Source organism: Muscardinus avellanarius (genome assembly GCF_963383645.1).
Source record: "Muscardinus avellanarius genome assembly, chromosome: 3".
Taxonomy (NCBI): Eukaryota; Metazoa; Chordata; class Mammalia; order Rodentia; family Gliridae; genus Muscardinus; species Muscardinus avellanarius.
Genome location: NC_137788.1, coordinates 76,824,896 through 76,836,372, shown reverse-complemented (window position 1 = coordinate 76,836,372; position 11,477 = coordinate 76,824,896). Strand labels below are relative to the sequence as shown.

General features: G+C 35.1%; 1 protein-coding gene across 5 annotated transcripts in view; it reads right to left on the bottom strand.

The window, feature by feature from the left end:
* Positions 1-706: 706 nt before the first annotated feature.
* Positions 707-11,477, bottom strand: part of SH3GLB1 (SH3 domain containing GRB2 like, endophilin B1) — a gene marked incomplete at both ends in the record, with an annotated part of 36,243 nt that continues 25,472 nt past the window's right edge. For 3 of the 5 annotated variants that reach the window (XM_080691091.1, XM_080691093.1, XM_080691094.1), the window contains 4 exons: positions 707-814; positions 1,776-2,004; positions 6,612-6,712; positions 7,077-7,166. In XM_080691091.1, the coding sequence (XP_080547217.1) occupies positions 707-814; positions 1,776-2,004; positions 6,612-6,712; positions 7,077-7,166 (528 nt within the window). Of the gene's footprint in view, positions 815-1,775; positions 2,005-6,611; positions 6,713-7,076; positions 7,167-11,449; positions 11,474-11,477 lie in introns of all 5 variants that reach the window. The other 2 variants (XM_080691090.1, XM_080691092.1) reach the window with 1 other exon arrangement.

The following is an 11,477-nucleotide window of genomic DNA, read 5'->3' as shown; positions in this document are numbered from 1 at the left end:
TTTTAGAACTTTAACTACAATTACATGGAGAAAATATGGCAATGCTTTTCAAGGACTAGTTCAATTGCTCTTAAATTTAAAACATTCAGTAGTGTTTAAGAAACCAAAACAACTTACTCACTCCCCACCAAGTAACCCATCAAAACATAGTTACTGAAGTCATTTGATTTCTGGGGCAAAGGTGAAAATGATAATAACTGCATTTCTGTTTATGGAAATATTCAAAAACATTATATTCTTCACAAAAGAGATTTATATTACAGTTCTTTTTTAACCCAAAAGTAGAAAACAAATTCTAACTCTATTCTTTGGCTATTAATTATACCTAATAAATGAGTCACTGATATCAATTCACAATAAATTTATTTTACATAAAAGAAAAAGCTTGCTGTTAATGAAAAATTCAGTAGAAAACAGTTCTTCTGCTTTAAGTAGGGGCTCAAAAGTAGAAGCTGTTTAGTAGTGAAACCTCAGTAGAAAGAGAATTTTATAAGAAAACATTCTTGGCATGAAAGCTCTAACATAAATTCTGTCATGAAATATTTACCATGCAACTTTACTGGCAGAAAGATCAGTTTCTGTTGGCTGGCATTTTTTCCCAGTCTTTTAAGACATTAACATTGAGAGATACTTAAAACTGTTCTGTTTAGAGTTAATAATATATAAATAGGGTATCATGATGTGTGATCTTCCATAGTCCACCTATTTAATTGAGCAGTTCTAAGTATGTAATTGGCACCTTGCCCTTCTGATTTCCCCTTTCCCCCATTAGCCAGTCTGAATCCATTCCAACCACACTGAACACAGTGATCACCTAAAAAATGAAAAAAAAAAACCCACATTATTACTATATTAAAAAATAAATACATACGCAAACAAACCAGATTTGTTTTTCTTTTTTCTTTTTGTGCTACTGAGGATTAAACCCAGGGGCATTCTTCCTCCAAGCTACACCCCTAGCCTTATTTTTTATTTTATTCTTTTTGTGGTACTGGAGGATTGAGTCCAGGGGCATTATACCTCTGACCTACACCCTCTGCCCTATTTTTTTTTATTCTTTATTTTGAAACAGGGTCTAAGTAGCAGAGTGCTTTACTAAGTAGCTGAGACTGGCCATGAACCTGCAATCCTCCTCTCAGCTTCCCAAGTACTGGGATTATAAGCGTGGGCCACCACGCCTGGCTATTTTTATTTTGAGACAGGGTCTTGGTAGGTTGAGGAGAGTCTCACTATTTGCTGAGGCTGTTCTTGAACCTGTGATCTTCCTGTCTCAGCCTCCCAAGTATTAGGATTACAGGCATGGGCCACCACACTCAGCTCAGATTTGTATTTATTAAAACTACTTACTATCAATGGACTTTAAACATTTTATCAATGTTGTTGTTGTTGGGTTTTTTTGGTGGTACTGGGGTTCCTGGAAGCCCTTCTACCTCCGGGCTACACTCCCAGACCTATTTTATACTTGTTTTTTTTTTGAAACAGGGCCTCTTAAGCCAGTGCGGTACTCCTGTCTCTGCCTCCCAAGCACGGGGATTACAAGCGTGCCCCACCACGCCTGGCCATTTTTATCAATTTTGCTGCTAAAATTTTATTAGAGGCAGTTTTTTATAAAAAATATTAAAATTTTATAAAATGTCGATATAACCATCTGAAATCCATGAAAAATTCATGGTAAACTATTTTTAAATAAGAGGAATTTTTATTTTGTTGTAATATTAGAAGGTAAAGGTATGTCAATCCTTGATATATTTTCTTCTCGTACCCACATTACTTACCTCATCTGCCAGAAGTGATAGTTCAGTGCTATTTGCAGCATCATAATCATAGAGAACTCTGGCCTTCCTGTTGCCACTTGACTCTTTTAGGTCACTGAAGTTGGAAGGAGAGGTGATCACTAGGCCACTTGTTGAAGCCACAGCAGAAGAACCAATCACATTTGATAAAGCAGATGGCACAGGGGTCCCAGAAGTCTGATTGTTGTTACAAAGATAATTGGACGGAAAACTGTTGAAAAGAAAACAGCCAATTACTTCCAAGTGATGAAAGTTCCTCAATACCACCACGTGGTGGCACTGTTTATCTTTTACCAACCTCCACACTAGAATACTTTATGGATACTAATAATTTAATAATAGCTTAAAGACAAAATGTGCTGTCTAGCTACTTCCTTCATGGGCCAATTATACTAGAGACAATTCAGGTGGTATTCAAACATAAATTCTTAAAAGTCTGTTTCAAAGCCGTCTTTATAATACTGACTTAAATTTAAAAACATAATGGCTATCCTGTGGCTCTCCTGAAAAAAAAAAAAAAAAAAAGGTTTACCCTTAAACACTGCCCTAAACCTTTTCTTATTATGTCTTATTAATCTTTTCCTTTTTATGAACTTTTAAATAAAAACCAGTGAAAAATTACTTAAATATTAGTTATTACCATAAGAATGAAGTTTAGCTTTCTCTTTTGAGAAATATTGAAGTACATGAACCTTTTTTTTCATAAAACCAATCCATCACATTTTGCTATTCAAGTGAAAAATATCTGTTATCCACATGTACAACATTAATACAAGTTAAAGACTGGAATATGAAATGATACCATTCCCTTAAAAAATATACAGATTAAGTGAGAAGACAGATATTAAAATAGTATGTTATGAAAAATTAAAATATAAGACTCTTGGATCTATAAATTTTTCTAGTGGTTCTATATCTGATCTTAGTTCAGTCACCCATTTTCATATGTAGACCATATCAATTCCAATAACTACACATTTCTGAGGATTAAAAAAATCTACACACACAAATATATGGTTACAAACACTGCTAAAAATGATATCATACACAGCTTCTTTAGATCTCTTATCGTGGAATTTGTGTGTGTGTGTGTGTTACTGAGAGGACTTAACCCAAGGGTATTCTACCTCTGAGTTATACTCCCAGCCCTATTTTATTTTGAAAGAGTCTTATCAGGATGCTGGCTACTGAGGCTGGCTTTGATCCCATGATTCTCCTGTTTCAGCCTTCCAAGCACTGGTATTGCAGGCATTCACCATTGCATTTGGCTTCTAATCATGTAATTTTACTAGTGTTTAGCCTTTGTTTAGCCACTGAGGTCTACCTATATCAACTTTGGTGATCAATGGTTTTAAAAAGTATTAGGGCCATTTCACCTTCTAAGAACTTTTATTGATACATTTAAAAAATATAAAAAATACTCATTGTTATAATGCCAATTAAACCACCATAGCAGGTATGTTATATATATATATATATCAGGTTTGGGGCACTTGCCTAGTATGCACAAGGCCCTGGGTCTGATTCCCAGGACTGCAAACAAACGTCATCAAAAAAACATTTACTAATCTTGTGCCTGGTTCTTTCTGTTTCCTTATCTGTATAATGTGGATAATAATAGTATCTATCTCACTTAGTGATAAGATTAAAAAGTAATACCTATGAGGTATCTGGAAAAGTACCTGGGCACAACTTAAGTGCTATAGAAGTGACTACTGTTATTCAGTTAATACAACAACAACAACCACCACCACCACCACCACCACCACCACCACCACCGGTATTACAGCTACTAATACAACCTAGTTCTACCATTCAGAAACCACTTTTGGATCTGTTAGTGTGGATCTGGATATCTGTGAAGTATTGCACTTGAATTATTCTGTCTTAAAAAGCTTATCTTGCAAATAAATTAAAGGAGTAAACTTTCCTTCACTCCCTGTCACTATGGTCCTTAGCAATGATATAATTCTTTGAGGGCACAGACAAGCTACATCTTCTTCTGTAGAATAATAGCAGTGGTTTTACTTTGTAATGTTGGAGCTTTCCTCCTCAAGTGCAGTAATAACTAAGGTTTTGTTTGAATGACTGAATGCTAAGTACTGTTTGGCTTTAAGCAGATGCAAATATGAATGGTAGCAAGGGCAATCCATTTGTTTCACTCCCAGAGTTTCAGGTCAAAGTGGAAAGGAAGCACTAAGGCTTCTTAGTTGTAATTATGCGGGAGATAAAGTGGTGTTCTACCTTCAGATATGAACACCACTAATAAAACATCAACTAATATAGAGACATAAAGTCCTCTGTAAACCCTACCGGAGTAACTAATGCTAATGGGCTACAACTAATCTTTGTATGCATGTGTGATATATACTGGGGATGAACCTAGGGCTTCGAGCATTCTACCATTGAGCTATATGCACAATTAGTTTTTTAAGACGGAAAATTGGCTTTGTGGATGTGCCTAGTTTAGTTCTAGACCTGAAGAATATAAAGGAACACTGAGGTGATTTTTTAAACCTTATTCTTAGACACAACTTATTTTGATATTCTTGCTTCAAATGTCACATATTACTCTTCTGGTTTTTTGGGGGGGAGTTTTTATTTTTTTGCAGTACTGGGGATGGAACGCAGGGGCATTCTACCTCTGAACTACACCCCCAGCCCTACTTTTTAATCTTTTTATTTTTTGAACTACGGTTTCACTGAGTTGTGAAGGGCCTTGCTAAGTAGCTGAGGCTGTCTGTGAACTGTGATCCTCTGATCTCAGCCTCCTGATTGCTGAAATTGCAAGTGTGCACCACCATGCTCGGCTTCACTCTTCTGTTTTGATCTCTGTGTAAATCCAAACTCCTCAGCATAATTTACTTTCAAGCCATTCATAGTATGACCCTGCTTAATGCGTCTACTACTTCACCCTTAACTCCAACACTATGATCTAATTAAAAATGTACTATGGTCAATTTCCTTTCTCTTTCCTCCAGCCTTCTTACATACACATTGTTAGTTTGCCTGGAATATTCATCCTGCCCTCTTCATCGAGAGTACCTTTACTAAAATAACTTCACCTGGGGAACTTTGCTAGACACATCTGAGTCACAGTAAGATGTCCTCACAACACCCTGCATGTCTACCTTTTTCACTTACCACATGTCCTGTCCAGCTATGGCTTGTATTTGTACCTAGACTTTTAAGTCTTGTGAAAGCAGAGACAATATTTGCTTTGTATTTATTTCTGGCATCATCTTACAACATAAGCTCCATAAAGGCAAGCATTTTTGCCTGTTCTGTTTGCTGCTGTAACTTCAAATATAAAACAGTGCTTGGCACATGCCATGTATTCTATAAATATCTAAGGAATGAATAATTAAACTACATGCTTTTTGTACTAACATTTTAAAGTATATTATGGTGGTGCACACTTGTAATCCCAGCGTTTGGGAGGCAGAGACAGGAGGATGGCACAGGTTCGAAGCCAACTTCAGCTACTTAGTGAGGCTTTTGGCAACTTAGTGAGACCCTGTTTCTAAATAAAATATAAAATAGGTCTGGGAGTATAGCTAGGAGGTAGAAAAGCCTCTGGATTCCACCTTGAGTACCACACACACATACAAAAAAAGTATATTATGATACTCAGATTAATCATGTTAGTGGGCTTGAGGGTCTTACAGAATACTTCAAAACTGGTTTTCTTTTTAGAGAATGAATAAGTGAGTAATTAACAAATATATCTTTAAGTGTGACTGTCAATATAGCTATACCTAAGCTGGGCATAGTGGCACAGGATTGTTTTTCTTTTTTTTCTTTTCTTTTCTTTTTTTTTTTTTTTTGGTGGTACTGGGGTTCCTGGAAGCCCTTCTACCTCCGGGCTACACTCCCAGACCTATTTTTACATTTTTATTTGGAAACAGGGTCTCTTAAGCCAGCGAGGATGGCTCCGAACCTGCACGATCCTCCTGTCTCCACCTCCCTAGCGCAGGGATTACAAGCGTGTGCCACCACGCCCAGCTGGTGGCACAGGATTGTAATCCCAGTACTTGGGAGACTGAGACAGGAAGGACTGCAGGGGTTCGTGGACAGCCTCTGCTACTTAGTGAGCCCTCCACAACTTAGTGAGAACCTGTTTCAAAATAAAGAATAAAAAATAGGGCTGGGGGTGTAGCTAGGAGGTAGAACACCCCTGAGTTAAATCCCTAGTACCACCAAAAAATAAAATAAAAAATAATATATATATAGCTTTAACTTCCTCAATCAATAGCAAAAAGTATTTAGTAGCAAGAGAAAGTGAAACCTCAAATGCTTTAAAACTCTTTATGTGGCAATAAAGTATTCACTTAATCTTCTCAATCCTAGTAACATCCTTCTGTGCTACAAAATCTCAAAATCTTTTGTTACATCAGAAGTTTGGTACTTTCCTTAAAAATAAAAAAAAACTGAAAAAATAAGCAAACAAATAAAATAAAGAAAAAATCCAGTTCTACTAGAACTAATTAAGGACTTCAATCCTTTTTTCCCCCTGCAGTACTGGGGATGGAACCCAGGGGGCATTCTACCTCTAAGTTACACCCCACCCCAAGCCCTATTATTCTTTATTATGAAACAGGGTCTCACTAAGTTGCAAAGGGTTTCACTAAGTAACTGAGGCTGTCCATGAACTACAATCCTCCTGTGTTAGTTTCTCAAATGCTGGGATACAAGTGTGTGCCACCACACCTGACTAGGAATTCAATTCTTCCAATCTTCATCCTCGCTATTAGTTCATACATAAAAATCTAATTTTTCTTTTATCAGGACTTTAATAGGTGAAAAAGAAATGATCACCTTCCCAGTTGTTTCTGGAGGTCTAACATGTACTGGTAACATTGTGCATAGTAAGTCATCTGGGCTTCTACAAAGTCATTCAGACAGCGGAGGTGATGAGCCTATAAAGGAAAGCTATGGTTAGTTCTTGTCTCTTAAGTCATAAAAGTGAAAGGAAAAAAAAGCACAACACTGTAATGAAGGGAACCAAGTAACTAGTATCTTACTACAAGTATTATTAATTAAGACTGACCTTGGTAAAGAATATAGTAACAAACATTGCTTAGCCAAAAAAAGGCCTACATGAGGATCTGATTGATGAAGGTGGGAAAACTAGGTGAAGTAGTATAAGCAAATATGTAAAACTTCTTCACATATTTTGGAAAGCACCACAAATTTCCTCAGTATGAATAAAAAGGAAGGTTAAATTTTACTCACCAAAAAGCCTTAGGGTTAGCAAAGTTTTTGTTCTAAATGAATACTCACATGTGTGCTGCTTATTCCCTCTAGCAGAAGTCTGGTAATCTCTGCTTGACGATCAAATTCACTTTGAGTTATTCTTAATTCCTGTTCAGACTTAAATTAGGACATAGTTTTAGAATCTCATTAGAAGACTTAGTTCATTTTATATATATTCACTTACACAGTTTAAAAAATCACATAAATCCTAATTTATAATCTGGCAATTTTGCTTTGTATCTAAACTGGTCCCTGGTTTCTAGGCCTTATTTTTTCTTTTATGTATTTGGTACTGAGAATGGAAACCAGGGATATTCTACCTCTGAGTCACACCCAGCCCTTTTTATATTTTTTTATGGTACTGGGAATGGAACCCAGGGGCATTCTTCGAGCTACACCCCCAGCCCTATGTTTTATTCTTTATTTGGAAACAGGGTCTAAGTTGTAGAGGGCATTACTAAGTAGCTGAGGCTGTTCACAAATCATGATCCTCCTGTCTCAGCTTTCCAAATGCCGGGATTACAAGTGTGCACCACCATGCCCAGCTATTTTATTTTGAAAGAAGATCTAAGTTGTCGAGGCTGGCCTAGAACCTGTGATCCTCTTGGCCCAGCTTCCTAAATAACTGGAATTACTAGTGTGAGCCACCATACCCAGATCATAATTTTTCTTTATTAGTCAGTGTCAAAAGAACTGATTTCTTACCAGTACTTGATTCAAAAGAATCTATTAATGTCAAAGCTTACTGCCATACTCATAAGAGCCTAGAAAACCTACTATAAACAGGATATTTTCATTCATATGTATAAATTCATTAATAGTATCAATTTTGCTACATCTAATGTTTTAAATCTTAAAGAGTGCCATAGTTTTACAAGTAAGAATATTACTGTTAAAAATTCTTATAGTTTTTTACTCTTTGATTTCAGATGCAAGATGATTTCTTTTTCATTTGCAAATGCCACAGGATTTCTACCTCTTGTGTTTAGTTACCAAACACCTGAGACTAGGAATAGTTCTTAGATATCTTCAAATAATTTTCTGTCCTAATATTTAAAAGAAGTCTTTAAGATTTTCTTTCTAAACTATATATAAAATAGGTCTTAAACAGAGATATTATCAGTTAAGATGAGGGTTTTAAAGTTTTTTTTCCTACAAGTTATGGTTGCCCTGTAGTAAGTGTTGTGATGGTAAACTGGTTCTCAAGGAAAAAAAAATTAAAATCTAACACTCTGATTTTCATGATATAAATATTCCTACCAGGGCAGATTTCAAATTTCCAAGGTCAAGTCACAGACTTTGAAAGAGATTAATTATATAATAGCATATTACTATTGGCTTCAACAATCTGATGTTTAGTGCAGGGATAAAACAGTTCACTGAAAAATTAGTAAGATCTCAAAATAGCAAATACTGGCAGGAAAACATCTGAAAACTTTAGTAATTTGGTTGGTAATAAAGTGGGGAAGAGAAAATCTTACAGCTCATTTAAAATATTTAGCTTGTCCTACCCCCATGATTGGGACTGTCATTGGTGACACTGCCATTATATTTTTTACTAATTCTTTAGTGTAAAATCCCTGCCCCCATGCAAATAACTTATAATACTTCCAGGATAGACTAAGTAAAAAACAATGTCTGAATGTTTTCCTTTCATCCTCCATTCTCTATCTCCCTCATCCTCTGGTGTCAATAGTCAATCTACTAACCAAAGACATAGCATTAAGTAGAAAATCAGGTGCTATAATATCCCACTGGCAACCGAACTTGCAGAGGAGACTAAGAATTGATATTAGATTGGATTTATGAAAACAAGCTTGAAGTACTCAGTAAGAAGAGAATCAAAATTATATTTGAGTAATACCAGAATACTTTAAGAAGGCCAAAGTCAGCTTTATATGGAAGTCAGTATGAAGCAGAAAAGTCCCAGGAGAAGAATCAATGGTCTTCTCAAGGTAAAAAAAAAAAAAAAAAAAATCAGGAAAACCATCTCTTTAGCGTTACATTTGTACTATTTACTGTTCTTGGCTGACTACAAAAGAGCTTTGATTAAGAGAGGAAACCGTAGCATACCAAAATAAACTTCAGAAGTAAACTAGGCTAATTCCATATAAGGTTTTGTGAAAATACAACTTGATTTAATGGCCTTTAACAGAAATGGCAGAAAAACCTCCTGAATGGTAATATTTCTGCACAGGGTGTAAAAAGTAAGGTAGCAGATTAAAGTGAACACGAAGTTAAGAGATTCAAGTAGAAATACTTTAATTCTAAGAACACTGAATAAAAGTATTAAAATTATCTCATTAATGACAAAGGGTCATTTCTAGGCTTAAATAAGATTTAAAACTTAATTATGAAGAAAAGTACCAAGTTACAAAGTTAAAGTCATTAGTCTGTTCAATCCAGACTGACAGGAGAGGAATGAATTCCATTACTTGAACAAGTTTCATTGTGTATTGGGGAAATGTAAACACAGTTGAAATATCCCAAACTATCCATACTCTGACATATATAATCAAGCATAATTAACCTGAGAGGCTAAGAAAATTTTAATTAGGTTCAGCATATCAGTTTACTCAGGAAGAAAATGAGCTATTTTAGAGGTAGAGGAGAATAGTTTAAAGGCAATGAATTTAGACAACTGTATTCCATCCTCCAGTATATCTTGATCCCTTGGCTTGACTTTACAATTAAGTTCTAGAGTTCTTGGGAAAAGATCTTATAAGAATTACTGTTACTAGACTAACTGAACTAGTCTGTAACAGTCTTAGTTGGTATAATTTACTTTTATGGGCTTAAATTTTAAATCCAGGAATATGAAGTTTTAAAATTTATACATTTTTAAGCTATAAAAATGACTAGAGAAGAAAAAAATCTCTTTAAATTCATCTGACATATTTCCTTAGTATTTTCCATATGTATCTAATACAATATAAACATGTTTCATGAACCACTTCCCATTTATTTTATCAATTATTTCCCAAAGTTGTAGAGGATGAAAAAATCAAGTCAGATTTTTTTTATTAATTTATTTTTCTGGTGTATCTACACAAGAAACATACCTGTAAACCAAAGGGGAGACACTCTAGTTTTTTTATTCAACCTAATTCTCTTCTGGTTGCTTTGCCCCCTTTTCATGCTAGAGGTTCAGGAAGAAATTGGAAGCCAGGGTAGAACAATAATAAATTGATGAAAAGATTTTATAAAGGGGATGAGAGCAGGAGTCAAGATTTCCACACTAGATTTTCAAGTCATAGAATCAATAGCTCAATAACCTATGCATGAGACAGATAGACTGCATAATAAGCAATCCTACAAAGTTGAAAAATAAAAAAGTTAACATTAAGTTTTTAAAAGTCAGAGGCCATAATTATTACCTGCCTTTTGGAAGTTAGATTTTGGTAGGCTTGAGCATGAGGAATAAATGAAAAATAATTCTTAGCCAGTCATGGTGGTGCACACCTATAATTCCAGTGACTTGGGAGGCTGAGGCAGGAGTAAGTTTAGGCCAATCTTGAGATTTATTAAGATCTTGTCTCAAAAAATAAAAAGGGCTGGGGATGTAGCTCAGTGGTAGAGCTTCCCTGGATTCAGTCCCCAGTACAGGAAGAAAGGAAAGGAAGGAAGGAAGGAAAAAATACTTCTAAAGACCTAAAATAGCATTTAAAATAAATCTTCACTAAAGCCATAATTTTATGCCATAAATTATTGCCTTATTACTTGATTTCCCAGCACAAAGATTAGAAATGTTAACACAGGCAGAAAGACTGCTAGCAGCAAAAAGATTCTAGAAGTAGTAGTCTTAACACTGACAATAAAGAACACAAAAACAATTGATCCAATTATTACACCAAACAATAATGGATATTCAAAGTAATGGCCTTAATTTTAAGTAAAATGAAAGATTTGCTATCCTGTGTTTGATACAGCAATAAATTTTTCAGAAGATACTTTCTACTAAAGTGACCAAAAAAACAATACAAAACAACAACAAAAGGCCTAGATATGGTGGAGAGAACAAACCTGTTCCTAAAATTCATTCGTGAGACATGATATAGAACAAGGTGTCAGCTATACCGTACACTTTAAATTTGACATTTAAAAATTGCTAATTAATAAATCAAGTACTTCAACTGTCTAAGGCATTGTAAGATTACCACTTGACTGGTATCTAGGATTTATCACAGTCTGTGCAAAAAAAACCATGTTCTGAAGCATTGTTCTACTGCTTTGTGGAGCTATTAGGTTAAAATAAAAGATACAGGAACATTCCCATAACTGCCAGATTTTAAAAGATATGGTAGACTACGACTGGTAAGGTTGTTGCTCAATGAATGTATACTGAATGAATAGCAATTAAATTCTTGTTTCATAATTCTGTAGTTTAATAATTTACTTACTTTTGTCACTTCCTCTGCCCAAATCTAG